The 13,684-nt window shown below is 45.1% G+C and overlaps 1 protein-coding gene across 3 annotated transcripts in view; it reads right to left on the bottom strand.

Moving 5' to 3' along the window:
- Positions 1-13,684, bottom strand: part of NMT2 (N-myristoyltransferase 2) — a 77,165-nt gene that overhangs the window by 21,308 nt on the left and 42,173 nt on the right. For 2 of the 3 annotated variants that reach the window (XR_006294649.1, XM_043563784.1), the window contains exons 2-7: positions 11,047-11,182; positions 6,509-6,653; positions 3,021-3,139; positions 2,833-2,924; positions 2,591-2,707; positions 1,139-1,309 (exon numbers count right to left, since the gene is read on the bottom strand). Coding sequence is in view for 2 of the 3 variants with exons in the window: in XM_043563784.1 (XP_043419719.1) it covers positions 1,139-1,309; positions 2,591-2,707; positions 2,833-2,924; positions 3,021-3,139; positions 6,509-6,653; positions 11,047-11,182 (780 nt within the window). In the remaining variant the exon portion in view is untranslated. Of the gene's footprint in view, positions 1-1,138; positions 1,310-2,590; positions 2,708-2,832; positions 2,925-3,020; positions 3,140-6,508; positions 6,654-10,589; positions 10,633-11,046; positions 11,183-13,684 lie in introns of all 3 variants that reach the window. The other variant, XM_043563785.1, reaches the window with a different exon arrangement.

Below are 13,684 nucleotides of genomic sequence, written 5' to 3' on the forward strand. Positions count from 1 at the left end.
GATTTTCTAACTCTACCAGCTTTTACCCTTTGTCTCAGCTCAGTCGTCATAGAGGCATTTAACGAACACCCTTGCTGCCCCCTGTGCAGTGTTGGATGCTGGCCCTGTTCTTGTATAATCAGCTTGGTTTTTTTACATCTAAAACATGTCCTGCTTTCCAGTTACATTCCTTTGTAGTTTGTGACCTTTCATCTCTGCCAGTAAAGAGCTACCATAAAACCGTAAGATAAAGTTAAAAATGCCCGGTCTGCAAGTATTTAACGACCACTGCTGATTCTACAGAAAGCAAACTAAGAAGTTCTAAAAACACAGGAAAACGTCCCCTCTAAATTAGTAGCCGTTGCTTTCCTATAACGCACATCAAAGAAAACAACTTTCTGAGAAACGACCTTGACTTTCTTAAGTGATTCCAGTTTAGACAGATGATTTGTATTAAGATCTACCTGTGAAGTATATAACTAACTGAATGGGAGACAAGTCATTTTACAGTTTCACATTTTTTACTGTTTAGTGGAAATTCCATCTTATTTGAGTCAAAAACAGTCAAGGGAGAGAAACTCCTTCCGGTGCTTCACAAACAGGTTAGTCAAGGGAGAAATCTGATAAACCATTTCCTCCCTGGATTAACCTCTGAAAGCGTGATGAGAACAGATGAACTCCCATAAAGAGCTTAAGCTCTTCCTGCTCTTAGCAAGCAAGTCTGTTTGGGCTTCTCAACTGGTGTTTACCAAACTTTTGGAACAGTTCCTGAGAGCAGTGCAGAAAAATAACGCGTAAATCTAAGCGTTTGGAAGGAAGAAAAATGGTAGTACTCTGGACATTTGAATTTCAAGACCACGGTGCCCTGGGTTCCCCAAGGTAGGGGCAGCACTAGTCTTTCCAACAGAAGAGACGCAGGAATACAGAACCGGCGCTGTTAGCAGGAAAATGTTAAAAACTCTTTTTATCGCCAGGTGGCTGTATGGTAGAATGGAAAGAACACTGGTCTCAGTGGTGCTTGGGTCTGGTCTCCACCTCTGCTACCAAACCAGCTACAAAAGAACAGGTAAAAGGCAAACTTTCCCAGTTACATGTGAGAATACTACTGGTAGCCGCATGGCGGGAGGCAAGATTCAAGGTGAGCGTGTGGCACTGTTACCTGCATGTGGCCACTGGCTTGGGAAGAACCACTCCAGCGGTATACACGGCCTGAAAAATACCTTCCAGGTTTACTCTTCTGGTTATTTCTCGAATTAACACTGGGGCTACCCGCTTTGATCTCAATTTCTTATGAACACAAAGAAAGTTGATTTCTACCATCTTCTTCACACTAAGAAAGATGTCAAAAAGTAGAGCAAACGTAAGACGAAAACGTTTTTAGAAACAAGACAACTCCCATAAAATTGCAAAGAATAAGAAACCGAGAGACCTCCTTCAACAGAACATTAAAGAAAAACAGCCCACCGTTTAGACATTTCACAAACCCCGATGGATACGCTATTCCCCATATGTCCCCTGCCAAAATAACTATGACTATAGGCCATGGAGACCCAGACCCCCTTGTCCTGAAGACACTTGAGGACTTTGGTCTTTTGTAAGTTTTCACTTTAGAAAGTGGATAAGATGTACCTCCAAGTTTCTACATCTGTTTTTCCTGTAATGAATGCAATGAGGACAAGAACGGGGTCACCCAGATGCAGAATCTGGTAAGATGTTGCACTGGAATCTAATGCAATTCCTAGGTCCCCAACAGGTACCTTGGCCAGACAGAAGCTGGTAATTTTCTGAGCTACGGTAAACCTTTCAGGGCTTCAAAGCCCATTTCCTGCGCTGGTTCTAGATACACGGGCATTTCATTTGGCACCAAGATACCTTGACATCAAAAGGTTTTGAGCAGCAAATCAAGTAACCCAGTACAATGAAAGGTAAACAGACCTGTTATGGATTAGCTCTCTGACTTTCTGGGCTAAAGACCGGAGCAAAAACTCAACATAGTTATCCAATGGATAAAAAGATATTTTAAAAATCTCTCCTAAAATTTATTAAGATAATGTTTTTTCTCTAGAAATAAGTATGAAATATCTATTTATATCTTTATTCAGACACACACATAAAACATCTGAATGTGTGGGGTGCCTGGGTGGCTCAGTCGGTTAAGCATCCGACTTTGGGTCAGGGCATGATCTTGAGGTTCTCAAATTCGAGCCCTGCATCGGGTTCTGTGCTGACAGTTCAGCACCTGGAGTCTGCTTTAGGATCTGTGACTCCCTCTCTCTTGGCCCCTCCCCTACTCAAACTCTCTCAAAAAATAAATGTTATAAAAAAAATTAAAAACAAAAAAAATAACATCAGAGTGTCTGCATGTATGAGACTGAGAGGCAGAGACACAGCTGCCCTTTTTTTGTTGTTCACGGTCCAGTTTTCTTTGATTAAATCAACTTTATCTTTTTGAGCAGTTCTAGGTTGGGCAAAACTGAGCAGAAAGCAGAGTTCCCGTAACCCCCTGCCCCCACCGTAAACAATCTGCAGGAGTAATTTTAAAAGCCCGTTGGAACCGCAATTCTGGAAAAGTAACACATCAAAACTGACACGGACGAGCTTGAATACGTACCTGTCATAAATCCGAATGTTTGCCGGGATGGCACTGATGAACCCCACTAGCTTTTTGTTCGAAGACACTCTGACCCCACAGTGCCACTGAAGGAGCCAGCCTGGGGGACGCAGAGCCCTGAAGTCCATGCAGGCAAGGGAGACAGGTGCCGGTTAGTGTCCCGGGACCCGGGGAGAGACGGAGCCACGCGGTCCCAACCGCCCGCGCCCGGGGCCGCCCCTCGTGGCGCCAGCGACACTCACCAGAGCAGGAACTCGGGCGAGTAGTCGAACCGGAACATGCTCTCCTCGTCTTCCACGTAATTCTCATTTAACAGCGTGTACAACTCCTTGAGCTGCAAGATCAAGCGAGCGTCCTTTCTATGGCGCTCGGAACCAACTCGGAAGCAATTCGTGCGAAGGCAGGTGCTGAACGGAAGGCCTGTACTCACCACGTCGGCATTACCCAGATCTAAAGTGTCCCACATGAAACCCTGCGGCAGGGAATAAGGCTCCCGACGCACGTTGTCCTTATCCGCTTCGATGGCACCGTGCGAGGTTATCACTTCATCTGGAGAGGGACACAGAGAGAGAAAGGCAGAAGGACAGAATATTCAACGACAAAGTATTCGGATGACCCAAAATGGTCTGTTCCGTAAAACAACACCATTTTTAGGGGCCTAGGGTGGAATATAATCTTTGAAACCATGCTACCGTTTCAGCCACTTCTGGAGTGACAACAGGGCAGCTGGGTAGTGGAGAGGGGCTGCTATCTCACCAATTAAATAAGAGGAGAAATCCTTTGTCATGCAGTGACAAGGTGTTTATTATGAAATGACAAGGACTTCTGAGCCTCAACCCCCAGATTACAGAGCCCCCACACGGCACAGCGCACAGCTTGGAGTCGGTGTCCTCTTACTCTGCACTTCAAAAACCTGGTTGGGGGGGGGGGGGCAGGGCTGCAGTGATCTCTGACCCCTCCCAGCAAAATCTACAACTAATTTCAGGACTGTTCACTGCTCTCCGCCTGGAATGTTGCCACTACAGCCAAAGTCATAAACGTCACTAGCGATTTCCACAAAGGCGCCCTTTCCAGGTTCCTTCCCCATGGCTTCCCAATGCAACTGGAAGAGAACCCGGGCTCTTCCTGTGGCTGACGTCCACCTGGCCTGGCTCTCCAGATCCACCCTCAGGCTCATGGCTCACGGCTTCCCTCCCTCTGCGCGTGAGGCCCTTCTCCTGCTCGCCACGTGGCTGGCAGCTTGAGTGTTTTCAGATAGAAGCTTACACATCGCTTTCCCCACAGCATCTTTCCCTGACTAAAGCTTTTTCCTGCCTGGAGGATGCTCTCCCTCCACCCCCGCCTGGCCACCACTTTTACCGTCCTTCCCCATCACTGTTTCCCTGGTACGTTGCCCACGGCATTTAATAATGGACACTCAACAAATAACTGATAAATCTTACTTAGCTGTCAAAAAGAAAGAAACCTTGCCATCTGTGACAACACGGATGGACCCTGAAGGCATCATGGGAAGGGAAGTAAGTCAGAGAGAGAAAGACAAATACCGTATGATTTCACTTATATGTGGAACCTAAAAACCAAAAATTCTCAGCTCACAGACACAGATTGGTGGTTGTCGGGGGGTGGGGGTGTGTGTGAAATGGGTGAAGGGGGGTCAAAGGTACAAACTTCCAGTTAGAAAAACAAGTTCATTCTGGGGATGTCATGTACAGCCCGTGATTTATTTGGAAGTTGCTATGAGAGGAGATCTTGAAAGTTCTTACTATAAGAAAAAGAAAAACCAGGGGCGCCTGGGTGGCGCAGTCGGTTGAGCATCCGACTTCAGCCAGGTCACGATCTCGCGGTCCGGGAGTTCGAGCCCCGCGTCGGGCTCTGGGCTGATGGCTCAGAGCCTGGAGCCTGTTTCCGATTCTGTGTCTCCCTCTCTCTCTGCCCCTCCCCTGTTCATGCTCTGTCTCTCTCTGTCCCAAAAATAAATTAAAAAAACGTTAAAAAAAAAAAATTAAAAAAAAAAAAAAAGAAAAAGAAAAAGAAAAAGAAAAACTGTAACTTTGTGTGGTAACGGATGGTAACCAGACCCGCTGTGGGGGTCATTTTAAAATGTATGCAAACACCGTATCCTTATGTTGTACACCTGAAACTAAAACAATGCTATATGTCAATTATACTCCAATGAATAAATAAATAAACAGAACCGGAAGGAAAACAAGGAACAAATACCTGCTGGATTAATGACCCTCAGGTACAGGTTCATGGCATCACCTTTTTAGGGGTGGAAGCCATAGGATCTGTACCAGCTACAAGGGGTTTCATTTTCTCTTTCTAACCCCTGCCTTTGTCACATCCCTCTTCATATCCGCTCCACCAGCTCACCCCCCCCTATGAATACCTGAGGCTCCACCAGGCCAGTCTGAGTGGTCAGATTCTCAGCTGCTCCCTTAGAGTCCCTCCAGGACCTCTGCTTAGAGTCAGGCTACAGGAGGCTTTCTTGTCCCCCAGGGCACTGACCTAAAAACCACCAACAGCTTGCCAAGCAGCACTCAGCTAAACCCAAAACATTCAGTCAATAGACCTACACTGCTTTAGCTAACGGTCCCTCAATTCAATGGCATTTAAAATCCTGTAAATTCATGCTAGAGTCTCCCTCCACTACCAAATACATTTATTTCTAGAGCCTGAAAGAAAAAACCAGTGAGGATAACTGCTTTCTTCTATCTTTCACACTCCAAATCCCGTGCTTTTTAACATGTGTGGCTGTGAGACGAGCGGTAACTTTAAAAAGTGCGAAAACCACTATTTGAAGGCACAGATGATTGTTCCCTGATTTTTATACGACAAAACTGGTTATTTGTACGTAAGCGAACTATTATGAGATCTGGATGACACGTAACCCTTTACCTCACACAGATGCTGGAAGCTGAACAATCAAGAAGGAGAAACACAGAAATAATTATCATCTATCTTCATATGAGGATAACAGTAAGCAGTGGGTTTAGCTTTTAATGCAGTTAAAACAATTTTAGTGCATTTATATCATCACCCTTTTTACTGTGAAAAGAGAACACTTCAAACGACGTTTATGGACATGTAACAGGAGAAAGAGCGATGCCCGCTGCCCGAGGGGCCCCCGGAGACCGCCCGAGGGCCCCGTCCCCTCGCTATGCTGCCATGTTCTCCCGCCGCTAACAATTAACACCAGTGGTGAGTGTGCAGAATCCTCTTGTTAAGAGGCATAACATTTTCCATTTCAATTACATTTAATAGGGCAAATTTCCTGTGTCTTTTGGAATAACTGAGATGTGAGATGGCTAAAAATTTATGTACAGGGAAAACTCTTCCGTGAAGCTTAAAACCAAAACTGGTTCTGAGACTGTCTTACATACATATATAATAATATATATGTATATATTATATATATATATATATTTTATTTTTTAGGTTTTTTTAAAACTTTTTTTATTTTTGGGGGAGAGAGAGAGGGCATGCAAACAGTGGAGGGGCTCAGAGAGAGACTCCCAAGCAGGCTCCACACTGTCAGTGAGGAGCCTGATGTGGGGCTTGAGCTCATAAACCGTGAGATCATGACTAAGCCGAAACCAAGAGTCGGACGCTTAAACAACTGAATCACCCAGGCACTCCCTTTTACACATTTTTAAAAATATACGAATGTTTCAAGTGAGAAACCTGGTTTTTTTTATAGGAAGAGGAATGCGACTCTAAAACTGTTTCTCCTGAAAGCCAGTATCACGACGCAATATTAATATTTTAAAGAAAAATAAGACTTTTGTGTAAATTTCTAATCTGTGACATAAAGCAAATATGTTAAGTGAAGTTCCTTTTGTGTTTTTTGTTTGTTGTCAACCCAGCTGTGTTTTGGGGTGGGGGAGGGGGGGGCGCGGAAAAGGCAGAAAAGCTTACTTAATTTGGGTACCGGCTGGGTGTCCCAAAACTGGTATCTGTGTTTGGCAGCCTCATCAATGTTCCTGGCGGGGCCCTGGCATGCGGACAACAGCTCCATTGCTCTCTGGATATCCTGCAACTTCTGCATTGGAATGGTGGGATTCTATAACAGCAAAGACACACAGACACAAAGATGAGGAAGCTTGCATGGCTCCAAAACCTGGGCCAGACACGTGTGTATCTGCCCTGGAGACTACAACACCAAAAACACAATCTTCCTCTAAGCCTGGTCAGGGTCTTGGGCTCAAGCGCTAACGCACTAAAACAGAAGTGAACGCATTATGTTAAAGATCACAACAGCTCTGTAGCTTTAATGGGGCTTTGACAGTTTTGGAAATCTGAGGTAAAGCCAACCACCCACTGGCTTCAGAGTCCCACCTGGCTGTGAGGGGTCCTCACCATCACTCATCTGGAAGGAGTGGCAGGGAGGAGTGACACGCATGCATGGGTCACTGCCCTACAGCAGCCAGTCAGGCACACCCTTGGTGTCACTGTTAGGGTTAATGCTCGGCAGCAGCAATGTGAGGACAAAGGAAAGGACTGCTAGGATGCAAACCAGGCAGAAAAGGGAAATTTTAGTTAAAAAAAAAAAAGGAAAAAGAAGACAGAAAGAACGGTGAATTGAGTGCTAAGCTGGGAAGGAAGTTAACCAAGAAAGAAAATCTCACTACGTATGCCTTCCTCCTGGACCACCCCCTGCCCTCTCCCAGCCCCGATCCTCCCCCAGAGGCAAAACCTTCCAAAGAGCAGTTTCTTCCGAGAGTTTAGCTCTTTGGCAACCACAGCCTGTTTTCCCCAACCCAAGTGTTGGAAACTAACCTTTTTAAGTAAAACATATTCTCAGTCTGGAAAAATGAACGTATCTTTAAATTCTAAGGTTCCTTCCTCGAAGCCAATATTCCTCTTATCTCTGAAGATTCCCAGCTCTTTTTTTTTTTTTTAATCCCTCAAATAATGTAATTCCACATGGAAAATGAGACTATTCCTAAAATGAGAGCACGCAGTGCTGAATAGTAAAATCACGGAGTTTTTTCAATACACAAAATGATTAGTTTCAGAACTTTGATGCCACACGAAGAATGCTCTTCATGTAGTTCAGAAGTGGTTGACGAGAATTGCAGAGCCCTTCGGCTTTCCTGTATGTCAACACACCATGGGCACCAAAGGAGAGGTACCATCGACACTCGCTGGTTTATTAACAGTGGCTCTGGACTTCTGTTCAACTTTGAATCTGAGGTCTGTGGTCTGGGGTTGATCCTTTGACTTGGGAAGCTATACCCAAGTGCCACAGTACAAAACAGGGTTTATTTAACACAGACTGCCCTGTCTTTGATTTGTCACTGGGTTTGCTTAGGATTCTTGCCACTACAATAACTCAAGGAAACAAAGTGCTGGAGTCTAACCAGAGATGGGCTGAGGTCAGTATCGTCTCCACTTCTAAGTCCAACAGCATCACCCAGGACTGCCACAATTCTGTAAGCTGTTTATCTGGTATTTTCATAGAGGTCTAAGTCACGAAGATCAGATTTCAATTACACATATTAACTTGAAAAAATACTTTGGCTAGTCCCATTTATTGTATTTTTAGATTTCTCTTGCTCTGGTCTCTTCTGAACCTCCAACATAAGAGGGACTGATTGCCAGCAAAATGAAATTTACATGCATTTGAACCCCCAACAAAGCAGTCTCTTTGAAGACCTATAATTTAACCAGGAACTCAGAGCACAGCATATTTCAACCAGTAATGCTTGAACACGCACCCGTTTATCTTTTTAAAAGCAAATTTGAACCTACACAGTGCCTGCACTGAATCTGTCATGCGAATTTTCCTTTCCTAATTTTGGAGTTAAATTCTCAATCCCTAACATACCAAACTCAAGCAGTTTTGCGACCAACATGAATCAGCATCTTTGCTCCAAAGGAGCCAATCCTATCTCAGCTCCATAAAGACCTCAGAGCGGTGTCAACCCTACCTCATTAGCCTCATCAGGTTGACTAGCAGTCTTTCCACAAAATGACCATTCATGAAATATTTATATCTGAATGCTCACTATTTTAAGTGCTTTCTTAAAGTAGATACAAGTGAGCACAATTTTCAAATCCGTGGTCATAAAGCAGCAAGGAAAATTCAGCTATGATATTTTTTTTTTTTTTTAATATAATTTATGGTCAAGTTAGCTAACCTACAGTGTATATACAGTGTGCTCTTGGCTTTGGGGGTTGATTCCCATGATTCATCGCTTACATACAACACCCAGCACTCATCCCCAGCTATGATATATTCTTAAAACTATCCATCCACCTTCCACACAGCAGCACCACCTGAGGGGAAACGATTTGGTGTTAGGGGAGGTGAGGACGTGTATCAACCCCATGTTAGCTTCCCGCTACCATATCCCTACGTCGGGCACACCTCTTTTCGTCGGTGGAATATTAAATACCAACAGTGCCCTTTACCCTTTATTTTCTCAATTTAATACCTTGGAAAAACGTCCAGGCCCTCCACCACTAAGACGTCTAAAGAATCCAGACAAATACCATCTTATTCTGGCCCGTGAGTGCAGAGGAGGGCATGTCCGAAACACCACCCGCTGTAATTTATAGGGTTATCCAGAGCCAGCATCTAGTGTAAGGGAAAGAAGCCCCGGTTTAAAACAAGATGCAATGGAGGGGCGCCTGGGTGGCTCAGTCGGGTAAGCGTCCGACTTGGGCTCAGGTCATGATCTCACAGTTCATGGGTTCAAGGCCCACATCAGGCTCTGTGCTGACAGCTCAGAGCCTGGAGCCTGCTACAGATTCTGTGTCTCCCTCTCTCTCTGCTCCTCTCCCACTCAACTCTGCGTGTGTCTCTCTCTCAAAAAAAATTAACCTTAAAAAAAATTTTTTTAAACAAATGCAATGGAGAAAGGCCCACGTTAAAACATTGTGATGTATTCTCAACCTAAAAAGAAAATAATTTCTCTACCATATGATGCAAGCAGTTCCTCCTGTGGTGACTAGCTCTAGTTTCTTGTAAGTGACCTTCAGAAGTAAAGGAAGGGTGCAAAACCACTGGGGGGTGTGGAGAGGGCAACAGGCTGACGGTGATGGGAGAAGCAATACGGAGGTGTCACAGAAGTGACACCGCAGGGATCCGACGAAGCGACTGAGGAACGGGAAAAATGAGTTTACGGTGCACCTTAATTGAGTGACCTCGGAAAGTATGCCTGGTGGACAGAGTATTTATTACCTGAGAGATGAGCTGAAGAGCGAGGGGTGGGGGAAGACCCCATTTTCTTCTCACCCCACAGAGGGAAAACTGGGCAAAGTAAGTATCCTCTCAGTGACTCCTGGTCCTTACGAGGAAAACAGTAACAACAAGAGAGACTGCCTGCAAGATTCGCTTCTCGTGATAAAGTGTCAACTGTGCACAAGGAAAAAAAACTTTCAACCCCACGAAACTTGCATAGTGCTAATAACCACCATGTAGGCAGTACTTTACAATACAGACATCATTTAACTGTAACCTCCTCCTCACGGCCACGTGAGTTGGGGCAGGAGGCAAAAGGCATGACCCCCACGCCGCAGGTGAGGACACAGGCGCAAAGGGGGTGACACCCACGCGTCTCGTGAGCCCACATTCCCCGGTCCGCTCCCGAGCCCTTTCCGCTATACCACGCGCTACCCAGGAAACCCACACGGAGCTGTGACCATCCGCGTCATCTCTGCCTCGTCCTCCTTCGAATCTTGCCCCTTTCCACGCTGTGAGTTTCTTGCATCTAGAGGGCTCTGTGCGTCCCTGTGGCCAGCACACAAGGCCTGTGTTCACGGCCAGGGGGACCGCGGCTGGCCACACGGGAAGGGGCGCCTGCCATCTGTCCCACCAGAGCCCCACGAGGCCGGCAATCTGCCAACACAGGGCTCAGCGGGACAACTGCTGGTTTGGTCCTGGATGGGTGTTTCTCCAGCGGGAATGTTAGGAGCGATTTCCCACCCTCGGCAATGGAATTTGAGAACGGCCGCGGAAGACTGGTCAGACCCAAAGTCAACGAAGACTTACCTGTGGCTGCTCCCGCTGAAATCTGCTGCCAGATGGTGTTGTGCTATTCAGGTAATTAGACAGACACCCAGAAAAATTACAATGTGAATATCTTCTGAACTAAAAGTAATTAAATAGTAAGTGTAACTTAAAAAAAAAAAAACAAAACAAAACAGCACACCTAACAAGCTCCCAATGAGACTTAACTTCTTTCGCTACAATCTACGTACTAATTTGCTCTGAGAAAAAGGAAAATTGCAGGCTCTATCCACATACACACAAAAACTCAGTCAGTACCTCTTAGTTATTCAGGTACTTAACATCAGCTTCAGGAGGCTGTAAATAGCCTCCAGGTACAGTGCCCTCCAGCATACAGTCACAGCAAATCCCTAAGGGTGCCCCAACACGGCACCGAGCTGCACAAACCAGCTCTCACGTGCTTGAGAAACCACAGAGGTGACAGTAAAACGGGGCTCACTTTTGAAGGCTGCTGGATTTTAATCTCCTGGGAATCAGACGCCGAGTCTGACTTGGTGCCTCCGGAATTTGGTTTCTCCTTTTTTCGCTTCTGCTTCTTCTTTTTCTTTTTGGCACCCAAGTCTGCTCCGGGACTTCTGTTAGGAAATTTACAGAGGGCAAAACAAGAACAAAAAATCATTATATAAAGTTAATCATTTAGGACAACACAAATTAGACACAGGCAGGGGGAAAAAAAGCTGTCAGGATGCATGATACCGCGATTTATAAGAAACAAAGATATTCGATCATTCAGATGACCAAGTATATAGCTCTCGTGCCTATTTCCTACGTGACAAGAGCTTAAAAATGTCTCTTACGTTAATGATGTGACTTTTGGAAAGCGTCTGAGGATGGGGGCTGGTTGCCAGCGGTGCCTACCATGTGTTAGACGTTTGGAACTTTCAGTCCCAGCCCCCAACCCCCAGGGAGGAGAGAGGGGGCAGCAGAATGGCCAATGACTTCATTAGTCACGTCTACGTATCGAAGCCTCTATAAGAACCCAAAAGGGCAGGGTTCGGAGAGCTTCTGGGCTGGTGAACACGGGGAGGTTCAGGGAGAGTAGCGGGCTCAGAGAGCACAGAGGCTCCACACCCCTTCCCCACACCTGGCCCTGCGTATCTCTCCCACAGGGCGCACCTGATTTCTTTTCTGATAACCCGGTGATCTAGTAAAAAAAAAATGTTTCTCTCGGTTCTGTGGCTGTTCTAACAAATGGAATCAGAGCAGGGGTCTTGGGAACCTCTGATTTACAGCTGGTTGGTCAGAAGTTTAGGTGACAACTTGGGTTTGTAGCTGGCGTCTGAACTGGGGGGACAGGGTAGGTGGGAGCAGTCTGGCGGGACTGAACCCCTACCCCAGGGAATCTGATACTACTTCTGGGTAGACAGTATCACGGCACAACTGTATGAGAATTCTACTTGTGACCTAGAACTGCCTGGTGTCGTGTGGGAAGCCCCACCCCCTCACACACAGGATGGGATTAGATCCAGAAACTCACAACAGGATGTAAAGCCGGAAATGAAATTTAGATGCGAAGTTAACAGGACAAGTAACAAAGAATCATCAGTCTACACTCATAGTACAGGTGCTTAGATCTCAGATATCATTAGAGCAGGAAGACTGTAGATACAGATCATATTTTATCATGGAAGTCAAACAGCTCTCACATGTATCACTGCTCTGCTAACCTACTTTTAGTCAGCCCTTTAAGGGAGAGATACATGTAAAAAACTCCATTATAAACATCTCTTGGGTACAACAAGCCACTAGTCTCAACACCACAGAGCCAAAGAAACCACTTCTCTGCAGAAGGGAAATTGTCCTTAATAAATAATTTAACAAGAGGAATGAACAACAAAAAATTCTACGTGAAAAAAAAAAAAACGTTCACTGGTAAAACATTTCTGTCTGGAACTCTTGTCAACTTATGGCTGTCACCTTCTGAAAGAGCAAAAGAAACACAGAGAGATTTGCAATTTCCAGTTAACTGGGTCTACGCTACCAAAGTATTCCCAAAAGGTAAGTTAAAATTCAGAGTCTGAGATTACTACTGCATTACTGCCTGGATGTAGGGAAAAGTGATAGAAACAATCAGTTCCATTCTATTGTTCTCAATTATCTGTTGCTGCCTGCTTTCTCTCTTGAATTTTAACCTAATTATCAAATATACATGCATCATACAAGACACAAATCTTACTGATACATATTAACAGCTTTAGAACATTGTCCTTCAAAGGCAGCCAATGGTTTTTCTGGTATATGTTCTTCCAAAATATTCTTTCTTCTCTAAGCAGGGCTTAATTTTTACTATGAATAAGTTGGGTTTTTTTTCTTTTTCTTTTTTTCCTTTTTGACAGACCATATGCGTGAGAGCAGGGTAGGGGCAGAGAGAGAGGGAGAGAATCCCAAGCCGGCTCCACACTGTCAGCTCAGAGCTGGATGCAGGGTTCGACCCCATGAACCGTGAGATCATGACCTGAGCTGAAATCAAGAGGTGGATGCTCAACCGACTCAGCCACCCAGACGCCCCTATCATGAATAAGTTTTAAACAAAAACCGAATCTTAAAAACATACCATTTGCTGGGGCCCCTGGGTGGCTCAGATGACAGAGCGTCCGGGCTCAGTAATGATCTCACGGTTTGTGGGATTGAGCCCCACGACAGGCTCTGTGCTGACAGCGTGGAGCCTGCTTGGGATTCTCCCTCTCTCCCTCTCGCTGCCCCTCCCCCACTCACACAGTCTTGTGCACACGTGTTCTTTCTCTCTCTCTCTCTCTCTCTCAAAAATAAGTAAACATTAAAAAAAACCCAAAACAACATACCATTTGCCAGCTTGTTTTTTTTCTCCTTCCACTTAATGTTCCTTAGACTCCTTTCCATGTCAGGAAACACCGAGCTACCTCATTTCTTTTTAGCAGGTGGAAAGCATTCCATTGTGTAAATATATATTTTATTTAACCAGTCCTATATTAAAAAATGCTACTGCCAAAAAAAAAAAAATTCTGGTATTTACATCTTTATGCTTTCACAAAGGTGGAAATGCTAGGTCAAAGAGCATGCACATTTCTAGTTTTAGTAAGAAAATTAAGATCACTTTA

This window comes from Prionailurus bengalensis, chromosome B4 (assembly GCF_016509475.1).
Source record: "Prionailurus bengalensis isolate Pbe53 chromosome B4, Fcat_Pben_1.1_paternal_pri, whole genome shotgun sequence".
Classification (NCBI taxonomy): domain Eukaryota; kingdom Metazoa; phylum Chordata; class Mammalia; order Carnivora; family Felidae; genus Prionailurus; species Prionailurus bengalensis.